This window comes from Canis lupus, chromosome 20 (assembly GCF_048164855.1).
Source record: "Canis lupus baileyi chromosome 20, mCanLup2.hap1, whole genome shotgun sequence".
NCBI classification, from domain to species: Eukaryota; Metazoa; Chordata; class Mammalia; order Carnivora; family Canidae; genus Canis; species Canis lupus.
In genome coordinates this window covers 57,694,260-57,710,929 of record NC_132857.1, presented here as the reverse complement: position 1 = coordinate 57,710,929, position 16,670 = coordinate 57,694,260, and the positions used below count along the sequence as shown (strand labels likewise).

General features: G+C 58.1%; 1 protein-coding gene across 1 annotated transcript; it reads left to right on the top strand.

The window, feature by feature from the left end:
• Positions 1-640: 640 nt before the first annotated feature.
• On the top strand, positions 641-11,219 carry LOC140612021 (uncharacterized; the record flags this gene model as incomplete). Its single annotated transcript, XM_072789247.1, has 13 exons — positions 641-1,405; positions 1,813-2,009; positions 2,112-2,316; positions 2,583-3,131; positions 3,571-3,708; positions 3,971-4,655; positions 4,729-5,228; positions 5,335-5,477; positions 5,961-6,172; positions 6,683-6,975; positions 7,412-7,833; positions 8,191-9,017; positions 9,070-11,219. Coding segments are annotated over 13 exons (7,050 nt in total), but the record flags the coding sequence as incomplete, so codon positions are not given.
• Positions 11,220-16,670: the final 5,451 nt, after the last annotated feature.

Genomic DNA, 16,670 nt, shown 5'->3' with positions numbered 1-16,670 from the left:
GCACCAGCAGCACCATCCCCAGCACCACTAGTATCATCACCAGCTGCAGCAGCAGCAGCAGCACCAGCACCAGCAGCACCAGCACCAACACCAGCAGCACCAGCAGCACCATCCCCAGCACCACTAGTATCACCACAAGCTGCAGCAGCAGCAGGAGCAGCACCAGCACCAGCAGCACCAGCTACACCAACAGCACCAGCAGTACCCGGACAACCACCAACAGCACAAGCTGCTCCAATAGCACAACTACGACCAGCACCAACACCAGCACCAGCACCACGAACACCATAACCTGCTGCATCAGCAGCACCAGCACCGGCACCAGCAGCCCCAGCTACAGCTACAGCACCAGGAGCACCAGGACCAGCGCCAGCAGCACAAGCTGCAACAATAGCACCAGTATGACCTGCACCAGCACCAGCACCAGCACCAGCACCACGAGCAGCACCAGCAACACCAGCAGCACCAGCACTAGCAAAACAAGGACCATCAGGACCACCTCCACCAGCAGCACCAGCAAAAGCAGCAGCAGGAGCAGCTGCAGCCCAAGCACCAGCAGTATGAGCACCAGCACAACTAACACCACCAGCACCAACAGCACCACCAGGGCCAGCACCACCAACACCGCCAGCATTAGACCCAGCAGCACCAGCTGCACCAACAGCACCAGCAGCACCAACACCACCAGGACCAGCATCACCTGCACCACCGCATTAGCACCAGCAACACCAGCTGCACTAACACCACCAGCAGCACCAGCAGCTCTAGCAGCAGCACCAAGCAGCACCACCATAACCTCGGGCACCACCACCACATCCAGCCGCAGCAGCAGCACTGGCACAACACCACAAGCACCAGCACCAGCACCACTTGCAGAAACAGCAGCACCAGCAGCACCAGCAGCAACATCACCAGCACCACCAGCAGCACCAGCAACACCACCTGCTTAATCACCAGCACCAGCACCAGCAGCACCAAGTACACCATCTGCACCAGCAGCCCCAGGACCAGCACCAGCAGCACCAGCTGCACCAGTAGCACCTGTACGACCAGTACCAGCATCAGCACTACCAACACCAGCAGCACCAGCAGCAGCAGCAGCACAAACTGCACCAATAGCACCAGTACGACCATCACCATCACCAGCACCAGCACCAAGAGCAGCACCAGAACCACAGGCAGCACCAGCACCACTAGCACCACCAGCATTAGCACCAGTAGCACCAGCTGCACCAACAGCATCAGCAGCACCCGAACCACCAGCACCACCAGTAACAGCACCACCAGGACCACCAAGACCAGCAGCCCTTTTAGCACCAGCACACGCATGAGCAGCACCAGCAGCTCCAGCCTCAGCACCAGCAGCACCCCAGGAGCAACACGATCAGCACCTGCACCAGCACCAGCAAAATCAGCACCAGCCCTACCAGAAGCACCAGCACAATCACCACCAGCACCAGCACCAGAACCAACACCAGCAGCACCAGCAGCAGCAGGAGCACCATCAGGAGGACCACCAGCACTAGCAGCACCAACAGCTCTAGCACCACAGGCACCAGCTCAGCAGCTCTAGCATCACCAGCACCAGCACCACCAGCACCACCACTTGCTGCATCAGCAGCACCAGCACCAGCAGTACCAGCTACACCAACAGCACCAGCAGCACTAGGACCAGCACCAGCAGCACAAGCTCCACCAATAGCAGCAGTAGGACCAGCACCAGCACCAGAACGAGCACCATAATCCACACCAGCAGCACCAGCAGCACCAGAACCAGCACCAGCGCCACTAGCAGCAACAGCATCACCCTAGGACCAGCATCAGCACCACCAGCACCACCGCCTGCTGCAACAGCACCAGGAACAGCAGCACCAAAAGCACCAGCATGACCTGCACGAGAACCAGCACACCAGCACCACGATCAGCACCAGCATCACAGGCAGCACCAGCACCAGCACTACAAGGACCATCAGGACCAGCAGCACCTCCAGTACCAGCAACACCAGCAGGCCCAGCACCAGCACCAGCAGCCCCAGCAGCCCCAGCACCAGCACCAGCATCACCATCACCTCCAGCAGCAGCAACAGCATGACCACCACCACCGCCACCAGAAACACCAGCACCAGCAGCACACCCAGCACCATCGGCAGCACCAACACACCACCAGCATCACCAGCACCAGCATCACTACCAGAAGCTGCAGCACTAGCAGCACTAACAGCACCATCAGCAGCAACAGTAACACGAGCAGGTGCAGCACCAGTACCAGCACCAACAGCACCAGCAGTTGCACCTACAGCACCACGAGCACCACAGGTAGCACCACCAGCTCCAGCACCACCAGCACCAGCAGCAAGCACTGGCTGCATCAGCAGCACCAGCACTAGCTCAACCAGCACAACTAGCACCAACAGTTCCAGAAGCAGCAGCACCAGCAGCACCAATAGCACCAGCATGACCACCACTGGCACTAGCACCAGCACAATCAGCACCAGCAGCACCAAAACCACCACCAATACCACCAGCAGCACCAGCAGCAGCAGCACCAGCAGCACCAGCAGCACCTCCTGCACCATCATTAGGACCACCACCACCACCAGCACCACCGTCAGCATTGCAGCACCAGCACCACTGGCAGCCCAAGCACCAACAGCACCACCAGCACCAGCCCCAGCAGCACCAATAGCAACAACACGACCTGCACCAGAGCCAGCACCAGCAGCACAAGCAGTACCAGCACCAGCACCACCAGCAGCAGCACCAGCAGCAGCAGGAGCACCATCAGGAGGACCACCAGCACTAGCAGCACCAGTAGCACCAGCACCAGCACCACAAGGACCATCACGACCACCAGTGCCAACAGAACCGGCAAAACCATCAGTCCAAGCCACAGGCCCAGCAGCACCAGCAGCCACAGGCCCAGTACCAGCAGCACCATCACCAGCAGCCGCAGCAGCAAGACCACCACTACCACCACCAGCACAACCATCACGACCTGCAGCAACAGCATGACTAGCAGCACTACCAGCAGCAGCACCAGCAGCACCAGCAGCACCAGCAGGAGGACCACCAGCAGTAGCAGCACCAGTAGCCCCAGCGCCAGCACTACAAAGACTATCAGGACTACCAACGCCTCCAGCACCAGCAACAACAGCAGCCCCAACACTAGCACCAGCAGCACCAGCAGCCCCAGCCCCAGTACCAGCAGCAGCAGCTCCGGCTGCATCAGCAGCACCAGCACCAGCTGCACCAACAGCAACAGTACGACCAGCACCAGCAACAGCACCACCAGCACGACTAGCACCAACAGCACCAGAAGCAGGATCGCCAGCACAACCAACACCACCAGCACCACCAGCACCAACATCAACAGCAGCACCAGCAGCTCCAGCACCCGCACCAGCAGCACCACCATAAAAATGGGCACCAGCAGCACATCCAGCCACAGCAGCAGCACCGGCACAACACCACCATCACCCGCACCAGCACCACTACCAGAAGCAGCAGCACCAGCAGCACCAGCAGCACCAGCAGCACCATCACCACCAGCACCACCACTTGCTTCATCAGCCGCACAGGACCAGTACCAGCAGCACAAACTGCACCAATAGCACCAGTACTACCAGTACCAGCACCAGCAACACCAGCACCAACAGCACCCGCAGCACCAGCACCACCACCGCAGCACAAGCTGCACCAATAGCACCAGTATGACCATCACCCGCACCAGCACCAGCACCAGGAGCAGCACCAGCACCACCAGCACCACCAGCATTAGTACCAGAAGCACCAGCTGCACCAACAGCACCAGCAGCACCAGCACTACCACCATCATCACCAGCACCTTTAGCAGCAACAGCACCAACAGCACCAGCAGCTTCAGCACCAGCACCATCAACACCACCATAGTCACGGGCACCACCACCAGCACCACCATCGGCTGCATCAGCAGCACCAGCCCCAGCACTAGCACAATAGCACTAGGTACACCAACAGCACCAGCAGCACCAGGACCAGGACAAGTAGCACAAGCTGCACCAGTAGCACCAGCAGCACCAGCCCCAGCACCAGCAGGAACATCAGGATGAACAGCACTTCCAGCACCACCACCAACATCACCAGCACCTCTAGCACCAGCATCAAAAGCAGCACCTGCAGCACCACCATAACCACCAGCACCAGCAGCACAAGCTTCACCAAGAGCACCAGCACCACAAGCACCAGTACCAGCCGCTCCAATAGCTCCAGCACCACCACCACCACCACATGTAGCACCAGCTGCACCAGCCCCAGCACCAGCAAGACCAATACCACGAGCATGAACAGCACAAGCACCAACACCAGCACCAGCACCACCACTAGCACTACTAGCACCAACAGCACCAGCAGCACAAATAGTACGAGCATGACAAGCACCTACACCAGCACCAGCACAATCAGGACCAACAGCACCAGCACCTGCAGTACTAGGACCATGAACACCAGTACAAGTAGCATCAGCTGGACCAGCACTAGCACCACCAGCACCACTAGCACCAACTGCACCAGCAGTATTAGCACCAGCACCAGCAGCATCAGCTGCACCTGCACTAGCAGCACCAATAGCACCAGCATGACCAGCACCAGCACAGTCAGCACCAGCACCACCACCACCAGCACCACCAACACCACCACCAGCAGCATCAGCAGAACCACTAGCAGCACCACCAGCCCCACTTGCACCAACAGCACCAGCAGCACCACCAGCAGCACCAGCAACGCCAGCTGTTCCAGCACCAGCAGCATCGATAGCACCAGCACGACCAGCAGCAGGACAATCAGCAGCACCAGCAGCACCATCACCAGCAGCACGATCACCAGCACAAGCAGCATCAGCTAAACCAGAACCATCATCACCAGCACCACTAGCACCAACAGAACCAGCAGCACCAGCACCACACCAGCAGCACGAGCAGCGCCAGCATCACCAGCTGCACCAGCACCAACATCACCAGGACCTCCAGGACCAGCAGCATCTCTTGCACCAGCACCAGCAGCACCAGCACCATGAGTCGCATGGCATGACCAGCCCCAACCCAGCACCAGCAGCACAACCACCAGCACCAGCAGGACCACCAGAAACACCAGCACCAGCAGCACACCCAGCACCAGCAGTAGCACCACCAGCACCAGCACGACCAACACCAGCTCCAAAACCAACACCAGTGCCACCAGCAGCACCACCACCAGCAACACCAGCATAAACAGAAACACCAGCACCAGCAGCACCATCACCAGCATGACTAGCTCCAGCAGCACCTGAAGCACAAGTAGCACCAATACCCGCACCACCAGGACCATCAAGACCACCAGCACTTCCAGTACCAGCACAAGCACAAGCAGTATCAGCGGCTCCACCCGCACCACCTGCTTCACCAGCAGCATCGTCAGCACCAGCTACAGCACCAGCACCACGAGCAGCACCAGCAGCAGCAGCAGCAACACCCGCAGCAGCAGCAGCACAACCAGCAGCACCACCAGATCTAGCACCAACAGCACCAGCACCAACAGCACCAGCAGAACCCTCACCAGCAACACCATCTCCCGCACCAGCAGCACAAGCAGCACCAGCACCATCACCACCAGCAGCAGCACCAGCAGCTCCAGCAGAAGCATCACCACCACCACCACCACCAACACGCCAGCAGCACCAGCACCAGCAGCAACAGCATGACCAGCACCAGCACCAGCAGCACCAATAGCACCAGCATGATCAGCACCGGCACCAGCACCAGCACAATCAGCACCAGCAGCACCAAAACAACCACCACTACCACTAGCAGCACCAGCAGAAGCATCACCACCAGCACCACCTGCACCACCAGCACAACTAGCAGCACCAGCAGCACCAGCAGATGCAGCACCACGACCACCACCAGCAGCAGCAGCACCACCACCAACAACAAAAACAGCACCACCAGCACCAGCACCACCAGGACTACGAGCAGCCCCAGCTGCACCAGCACCAGCACCTGCAGCACCAACAGCACCAAAACGATTAGCAGCAGCACCAGCAGCACAAGCTGCTCCAGCAGCACCAACACCAGACCCACCAACACCACCAGTAGCAGCAGCAGCTCCAGCAGGACCAGCCACACCAGCTCCATCACCATCGGCAGCATCAGGAGCACCAGTAATGCACCACCAGGACCACCAAGACCAGCAGCCCTTTTAGCACCAGCACAAGCATGAGCAGCACCAGCAGCTCCACCCTCAGGACCAGCAGCACCCGGAGAAGCCACGTGACCAGCACCTGCACCAGCACCAGCACCAGCACCATCAGCACCAGCAGTACCAGCACAATCAGCACCAGCAGCACCATCACCAGCACCACTAGCAGCACCACCAGCACCAGCTACACCAACAGCACCAGCAGCACCAGGACCAGCACCACCAGCACAAGCTCCACCAATAGCACCAGTGGGACTAGCACGAGCACCTGCACCGGCATCATGAGCAGCACCAGCATCACAGGCAGCAGCAGCACCAGCAGTACAAGGACCATCAGGACTAGCAGCGCCTCCAGTACCAACAACACCAGCAGGCCCACCCCCAGCACCAGGAGCACCAGCAGCCCCAGCCCCAGCAACAGCAGCACCATCACCTCCAGCAGCAGCAGCACGACCACCACCACCACCACCAGCACCACCAGCACCACGTGCAGCACCAGTAGCACCACCATCACTACCACCAGAGCACCAGCACCAGAACCAGCAGCACCAGCTGCACCAGCACCAGGACCAGCAGCACCAAAAGCACCAGCACGACCTGCACCAGAATCACCACCAGCAGACTAGCATCACCAGCACCAGCACCACCAGCAAAACTACCTGCTGCATCAGCTGCACCAGCACCAGCTCCAGCACACCAGCTACACCAACAGCACCAGCAGGACCAGGTCAAGCACGAGCAGCACAAGCTGCACCAATAGCACCAGTACACCAGCACCAGCACCAGCACAACCTGCACCAGCAGCAGCAGCAGCAGCATCACCACCAGCACTAACATCAGCACCAGCAGCACGAGCACCAGCACCAGCAGCACCAGCAGCACAACCAGCAGCACCACCAGCTCTAGTACCACCAGCTCAGCACCAGCAGCACCAGAAGCACCATTACCTGCACCACAAACAGCACCAGCATCACTGGCAGCACCAGCATCAGCACCACAATAACCATAATACCAGCAGCAGCTCCATCCCCAGAAACACCAGCATCCCCAGCCCCAGCTCCAGCAGGACCATCACCAGCAGCAGCAGCACGACGACCACCACCACCCCCAGCACCAATATCACCAGCTGCTGCACCAGCAGCACCACCAGCACTACCTCCAGCAGCAGCACCAGCAGCACCACCACCGCCACCACAACCAGCAACCGGCACAACACAACTACCACCAGCACCAGCATGACTACCAGAAGCAGCCGCACAGGAGGACCTGCAACACCAACAGTACCAGCACCACCAGCATCAGCACCCACATCACCAGCTACACCAACAGCACCAGCAGCACAGGCTGCACCAATAGCACCAGTACGGCCAGCACCAGCACCAGCACCAGTAGCACGAACAGCACCAGCAGCACTGGTAGCACCAGCACTAGCACCACCAGCACCACCAGGACCAGCACCACCTGCAGCATCAGCATTAGCACCAGCACCAGCTCCACTAGCACCAAAGCACCAGCACCACCAGCATCAGCACGAGCAGCACCAGAATCACCGGCCACATCAGCACCAACATCACCAGGACCTCCGTACCAGCAGCACCTCCAGCACCAGCACCAGCATGACCAGTACCAGCATCAGCACCACCAGCACCAGCAGCACCAGCACCAGCAGCACCAGCACCACCAGCAGCACGAGCTGCCCCAGCATCACTGGAAGCACCAACACCAGCACCACCAGGACCACCCGGACCCGCAGCACCTCCAGCACCACTACCATCAGCAGTAGCACCTGCAGGACCTCCACCACCGCTAGTACCACCAGCACGACCAGCACCAGCAGTACCACCAGCAGCACCAGCAGCACCAGAAGCAACATCAACAGCACCACCTACACTGGCACAAGCACCAGCAGTACCAGCAGCTCCATCCTCAGCACCAGCTGTACCCCTAGGAGCAGCATGACCAGCACCTGCACCAACACAGGGACAATCAGAAGCACCACCAGCACCACCACAAGCTGATCAGCAGCACCAACACCAGCAGCAGCACCACCAGCTACACCAGCTCCAGCACCAGCAGCACAAGCAGCACCAGCACCATCACCACCAGCAGCAGCACCAGCAGCTCCAGCAGAAGCATCACCATCAGCAACAACAACACCAGCAGCACCAGCACCAGCAGCAACAGCATGACCAGCACCAGCACCAGCAGCACCAATAGCACCAGCATGACCAGCACCGGCACCACCACCAGCACAATCAGCACCAGCAGCACCAAAACCACCACCACTACCACCAGCAGCACCAGAGGAAGCAGCACCAGCAGCACCACCTGCACCACCAGCACAACTAGCAGCACCAGCAGCACCAGCAGATGCAGCAGCACCACGACCACCATCAGCAGCACCACCACCACCAATAAAAATAGCACCAGCAACACCACCACCACCAGGACCACGAGCAGCCACAGCTACACCAGCACCAGCACCAGCAGCACCAATAGCACCAGCACGACCAGCACCAGCACCAGCAGCACAAGCTGCACCAGTGGCACCAACACCAGCACCACCAGCACCACCACCACCAGCAGCAGCAGCTCCAGCAGGACCAGCAGCACCAGCTCCTTCACCATTGGCAGCATCAGCAGCACCAGCACCAACACCAGCACCAGCACCAGCAGCATCAGCACTACCAGTACGAATTCCACCAGCACAAGCACTAGCAGAAGCAGCACCAACACCACCAGCAGCACCAGCACCAGCACCATCAGCAGCATCAGTAGCAGCAGCACCAGCAGCATCAGCACCAGCTGCACCAGCACCAGGACCAGCAGCACCTAAAGCACCAGCACGACCTGCACCAGCACCAGCACCAGCACCAGCAGACCAGCACCACCAGGACCACCACCACCATAAGCAGCACCAGCAGCACCAGCATCTCGACAGCACCAGCACCAGCACCACAAGGACCATCAGGACCAGCAGCACCTCCAGCATCAGCAACACCAGCAGCCCCAGCCCCAGCTCCAGCCCCTGCACCAGCAGCACCATCACCAGCAGCTGCAGCAGCAGAATCTCGACCACCACCCCCACCCCCAGCACCACCACCACCTCCAGCATCACCACCAGCACTACTACCAGCAGCAGCAACTGCAGCAAGACCACCACGACCAGAAGCAGAGCTACCGTCAGCATTGCAACACCAGCAGCACCGGCAGCACCAGCACCAACAGCACCACCACCACCAGCCCCACCAGCACCACAAGCAGCACCAGCAGCACCAGCACCAGCAGCTGCACCTCCAGCATCGCCTGCACCATCAGCACCACCAGTAAGAGCAGCACCAGCAGCAGCAGCACCTCAGCAGAAGCACCAGAAGCAACACCACCACCAGCAGCAACAGCACCAGCACCACTACCAGAGGCAACACCAGCAGCACCAGCAGCACCACCACCAGCACCACCACCACCACCAGAAACACCAGCACCAGCAGCACAGCCAGCACCAGTTGCAGCACCAACACACCAGCAGCAGCAGCAGCACCAGCAGCAGCAGCAGCAGCAACATCACCAGCAGCAGCACCATCAGCACCTATAGCACCAGCACTACCAGCACCAGCACCAGTAGCACTAGCTGCACCAGCAGCAACTACACCAGCACCACCAGCACCACCAGCAGCATCAGCAGCAACACCAGCACCAACTGCATCACCAGCACCAGCTGCAGCGGCAGCATCAGCAGGACCAGCAGCACCAGCACCAGCAGCACCAACAGCATCAGCAGCACCATCACCAGCAACAGCAGCAACAGCTGCACCAACACCAGCACCACCAGCAGCAGCAACAGCAGCTCCAGCCCCAGCACCAGCAGCACCATCACCAGCAGCAGCAGCAGCACGACCACCACCACCACCAGTAGCACCACTACCACCACCTGCAGCACCAGCAGCACCACCAGCATGACTGACACCAACAGCATCAGCAGCCCCAGCAGCAACACCATCATCAACAGCCCCTCTAGCACCATCATCACTAGCAGCTCCAGCACCAGCACCAGCACTAGCAGCACCACCATCACCACGGGCACCAGCACCACATCCATCCGCAGCAGCCACACCGGCACAACACCACCATCACCAGCACCAGCAGCACCAGCAGCACCAGCACCAGCACCACCAGCACCCTCACCAAATGCATCAGCAGCACCAGCACCAGCAGCAGCAGCTTCACCAACACCACCTGCACCAGCACCAGGACCAGCAGCACCCAGCACCAGCACCACCGGAAGCACCACCAGCAGCACCAGCACCAGCACCACAAGCAGCACCATCATCACCGGCAACACCAGCACCAGCATCACAATAACCGTAAGACCAGCAGCAGCTCCAGCACCAGAAACACCAGCATCCCAGCCCAGCACCAGCAGGACCATCACCAGCAGCAGCAGCAAGACCACCACCACCACCCCCAGCACCAATATCACCAAGTGCAGCACCAGCAGCACCACCAGCATTACCTCCAGCAGCAGCAGTAGCAGCATGACCACCACCGCCACCACAACCAGCAGAACCGGCACAACACAACTACCACCAGCACCAGCACCACTACCAGAAGCAGCCGCACCAAGAGGACCAGCAGCACCAGCAGTACCAGCAGCACCATCACCAGCACCACCAGCACCAGGACTAGCTGCATCAGCAGCACCAGCATCAGCACCTGCAGCACCAGCTACACCAGGTCATGCGCCAGCACCACATGCTGCACCAATAGCACCAGTACGGCCAGCACCAGCACCAGCACCAGCAGCACCACCAGCACTGGCAGCACCAGCACCAGTACCACCAGGACCACCAGGTCCAGCAGCACCTCCAGCACCAATTCCCGCACACCAGGACCAACAAGACCAGCAGCACTTCCAGCACCAGCACAATCACCAGCAGTACCAGCAGCTCCAGCATCAGCACCAGCTGCACCCCTAGGAGCAGCAGGACCAACACCTGCACTAGCACCAGCACAATCAGCACCAGCAGCACCAGCAGTACCAGCACCAGCACCACCAACACTAGCACCAGCAGCACCAGCATAGCAGCACCAGGACGACTAGCACCAGCACCAACAGCACCAGCCGCACCAGCAGCAGCAGCACCACCACCAGCATCACCACCAGCTCTAGCACCACCAGCACCAGCACCAGCAGCCCCAGTAGGACCATCACCAGCACCATCAGCACCACCACCTGCTGCATCAGCAGGACCAGCACCAGCACCAGCAGCACCAGCTACACCAACAGCACCAGCAGCACCAGGACCAGCTCCAGCAGCACAAGCTGCACCAATAGCACCAGTACGAACAGCACCAGCACCAGCACCACTAGCAGCACCAGCAACACCGGCAGCACCAGCACTAGCACTACAAGGACCATCAGGACCTCCAGCACTAGCACCAGCACCACCAACAGCAGCAGCAGCAGCTGCAGCCCCAGCATCAGCTGCACGAGCACCAGCACAACCCCACCACCAGCACTACCTGCACCATCAGCACCAGCAGCAGCTGCCGCAACAGCACCAGCACCACCACCATCATCACCAGCACCTCTAACACCAACACCACCAGCACCACAGGCACCAACAGAACCAGCACCACCTGCACCACCAGCATTAGCACCAGCAGCACCAGCAGCATCATCACCAGCTCCACCAGCAACACCACCTGCCTAATCAGCAGCACCAGGACCAGCACCAGCAGCACAAGCTGCACCAATAACACCAGTCGACCAGTACCAGCACCAGCACCATCAGCACCACCATAACCACGGGCATCAGCAGCACATCCAGCCGCAGCAGCAGCACCGGCACAAAACCACCAGCAGCAGCACAAGCACCAGTTGCAGAAACAGCAGCACCAGCAGTACCAGCAGCATCAGCAGCAACATCACCAGCACCACCAGCAACACCACCTGCTTAATCAGCAGCACCAGGACCAGCACCAGCAGCACCAGCTACACCATCTGCACCAGCAGCCCCAGTACCAGCACCAGCAGAACACACTGCACCAATAGCACCAGTACGACCAGTACCAGCACCAGCACCAGCACCACCAGCAGCACCAGCAGCACCAGAAGCAGCAGCAGCAGCAGCAGCACAAACTGCACCAATAGCGCCAGTACGACCAGCACCAGCACCAGCACCAAGAGCAGCACCAGCACCACAGGCAGCACCAGCACCACCAGCACCACCAGCATTAGCACCAGCAGCACCAGCTGCACCAACAGCACCAGTAGCACCAGCACCAACACCATCATCACCAGTACCTTTAGGATTACAGCACCAGCAGTAGCAGCAGCTCCAGCACCAGCACCATCAGCACCACCATAACCAAGGGCACCAGCAGCACATCCAGCCGCAGCAGCAGCACCGGCACAACACCACAAGCACCAGCACCAGCACCACTTGCAGAAGCCGCAGCACCAGGAGCACCAGCAGCACCAGCACCATCACCATCATCACCAGCACCTTTAGCACCAACAGCACCAGCAGCCCCAGCAGCTCCAGCACCAGCACCATCAGCACCACCATAGCCATGGGCACCAGCAGCACATACAGCCACAGCAGCAGCACCGGCACAACACCACCACCACCACCACCAGCACCAAAACCAGCATGACAAGGACAATCAGGAGCAGCAGCACCTCCAAAACCAGCAACACCAGCAGCCCCGGCCGCAGCCCCAGCAGCACCAGCAGCTCCAGCCCCAGCCCCAGCAGCACCATCACCAGCAGCAGCAGCAGCAGCAACAGCACGACCACCAGCACCAACACCAGCAGCACCATTAACACCACCTGCAGCACCAGCAACACCACCAGCACAACTGGCGCTAACAGCACCAGCAGCACCAGCACCACCACCATCATCAAAAGCACCTCTAGCACCATCATCACCAGCAGCACCAGCATCTCCAGCACCAGCACCACCAGCACCACCAGCACCACCATAACCTCGGGCACCAGCAGCACATCCACCAGCAGCCACAGCCCCGAACCCAGCAGCACCATCAGCCCCAGCACCAGCACCAGCAGCACCATCACAGGCAGCAGAGCAGAAGCAGGATGACCACCATTCACCAGCAGTACCAGCAGCAACAATACCACCAGCAGCATCAGCACCAGCACCAGCAGCAACAGACCATAACCATCATCACCAGCACCTTTAGCACCAACATCACCAGCAGCACCATAACCAGCACCACCAGCACCAGCAGCACCCGACGCACCAGCAGCACCAGTAACGCACTACCTGGACCACCAAGACTAGCAGCCCTTTTTGCACCATCACCAGCACAAGCAACACCAGCAGCACCAGCACCACCAACAGCAGCAGCAGCAGCAGTAGCAGCACCCGCACCACCATCAACACCAGCAGCACCATGGGCAGCACCAGCAACACCAGCCCCAGCAGCACCAGTGCCACCAACAACAGTCTCACCAGAACCAGCACCACCAGCAGCACCAGCAGCAGCAGCAGCTCCAGCAGCACCAGCAGCAGCACCAGCACCAGCACCACCAGCACCACCAGCACCACCAGCAACAGCATCATTAGCACCAGCACGTCCAGCACCAGCACCAGCAACACCACCACCAGCAGCACCAGCAGCAACACAACCATCAGCACCAGTGGCAGCAGCACCACCAGCACCAGCAGCACCAGAACCAGCGGCACCTCTAGCACCAGCACGACCACCATCAGCACCAGCACCACCAGCAGCAGCAGCATCATTAGGAGCAGCAGCAGCACTAGTAGCAGTGGCAGCCTCTGCACCAGCCGCACCAGCAGCCCTCCCCCTCCAGCACCCCCAGCTATGCCAGTACCACCAGCAGCATCAGCAGACCAGCAGCAGCAGCAGCAGCACGACCACCACCACTAGCACCACCAGCAGCACCAGCAGCACCAGCAGCACCACCTCCACCACTACCAGCACCAGCTTCATTAGCAGCAGTATTTTATTCACTTAGACAAACGTTCATACACTAATGTTTTCATTAATATGAAAACCCATACCAGGGGGTTATGACATTGGGCCTAGAGTATCGGACTTCCCCCCTTGCATCTAACCACCAGTTAGGAAGAAGGAGCTATGTAGCACCTACTAGGTATAGTTACTGGACTAGTAACTAGGTGATGCAAAAAAAATTTTTTTTTGAAGCTTTGTCTTAAAACTAGTTCTGGAAAAAAAAAAAAAAAAAAAAAAAGCACTTCTGTGGGTAGGAAGACAAAGGAGAAGAAAATGTCCGCAGTGTACAGAATGGCTGCAGCCACTACTTGCTGAGCTGGGCAGGGTGAGCCTGAGTGAGGGCAGCTCCATCCCCCAGCCCAAGAGACTTGTGGGGGGGGGGGGGGAGCCTCAGTGACCTGAGCAGGCCCTAGGCCCCCACTTGACACCAACGGCAGGTCTAGCCGTGTCGTATTGCATACTTGATAGAGAGAAAGGGATGGGACACTTACTTTACTTTTTAAAAATCTGCTGCTTACTGTTTTATTTTTTCCAGCTTTATTGAGATAAAATTGGCATAGAACACTGTACAGACATTTTAGACACGCACGTCCTGTTGATCGGATATACTTGTGTATTGCAAAATTGTTTCTCTCCCTGTGTCTTCCTGAACATATATATATGCATTTGATCTAAGATTTCATTTTCGTGACAAATTTTCAAATTGGATTTATCAAAATCTTTCTTTTATCTAACGTAATATATTCCAATAAATAATAATAAAAAATCTCATTAAGATCAAGAAGGCAATTCTGCATACAGAATGTGTCCACAATTCAATGACCTGTTTCATGTTGTGTTTCATGTCCACATAATTAAAGTATTTATTATTTTCCTTTAAAAATATTCCCCATGTTATTATGTATGGGGTTAGCCCTGAGGAGTTAAGTACATTGATTTATTTTCTGTATCTATTCCTCATCGCAGCACATAGTGAGTGTTTCTTCGAGCTACTGAGGCCATTTCAGATCCCTGTCCTTAGCGACACCTGCACTTCTGTCCCCCAGAGCTGCAGGCCCCTGGGGCCCCATGGGATTCCACCGACTGGGAGGATCGCAGCCAGTCTGACTTCCCCTAGGAGGACCTGCAGCCCAGGTCACCACGGTCTGGGTGGGGACAGCACAGGCTGGAGGGAAAGGGAAGGCAAGGGGCACCCAGGGCTCAGGGGTGAGCAGCTGCCTGCGGCCCAGGGCGTGACCCCGGGTTCTGGGATCGAGTTCCGTGTAGGGGTCCCACAGGGAGCCTGCTTCTCCCTCTGCTGGTGTCTCTGCCTCTCTCTGGGTCTCTCAGGAATAAATAAATGAGTAAAATCTTAAAAAAAAAATAAAAGGAAGGGCATAGTAAAAGGGATTTCAGGTAGTTTCCTCATTTGCATGCCCACAGAAGTCTTGGTACCTCCTTAAATTGTCTCTTGCTCCAGGGGGTGGTCACCCCCCGCCCCCCCTCCCCTGCGTCCCCCCCATCTCAGGCTGCCTCCTCTAACTTTAAGAGTCACCCTAATTCCCAAAGAGGAAACCGAGATGGGGGACCAGTGCCTCCCTTGTGTTTTGCTCCCTCTTGCCTGCACCTCTTCGTTGTGCCCATCACACTGTGCTAGTAACCAGGCTGTGTGTGTGTGTATGTGTGTGTGTGTGTGTGTGTGTGTGAATTTATAGAAAAATCTGGGAGGAGTTCGTTGGTGCGTGGTGGGAAGGAGAAGCATGTAAGGGGGTGTGCATCTGCTGTCAGGCAGCGCAGATTTGTGTGAGCGTCCCAGACATCTCTGTGCGACGCCAGATCACTGAGTGTGTTACAGACACTCAATACTTTCTGATATTAGGATTCACGTTTACGATTTAGTGTAGGGAAGGAAACAGTTTTCCTGTATGTCCTTGGGGTCCCTGGGTGGGGCTGAAAATGAAACCGACAAAGAGATTAGCAGGAGAGAAGGATACACGTGTGTTTAACACGAGTTTTATGTGTCAGGAGAACCTTCAGGCGGAAATAGAGACCCGAGGGAACAGTGAGGCCTGGGCTCGAATGCTGGACTCACGCAGGCTGCACGGTCACGAAGGAACGTGTTAGAGCAGAGAGTACGCAGCAATCGGAGTGAACTGGGGGAACTTAGTGAATCCTGCATGTTAGGGTTCCTCTCTGTGTCCCTTTGTCTTCAGAGATAAGAAGGCAGGCGCTTCTCAGAGGAAGAGGGTGGAGGTAGGGGAAGAGCTCCTAAGGATCTTGCTCCTACTGTTCTCTGCAACTTCAGTTTAAAATATTCAATATGCCCTATTTTCAAGCAGCCTGTCCTGAAGCCCATCATTAGTGAAGCATCGCTCAAATTGCATCACTCAAATTAGAAACTCTGAGATTTTAATACTTGCTCCATGAAAAAAAGGAATTTAGTGGTCAAATTAGTTTGATAAACTCAAGGTGGAATGAAG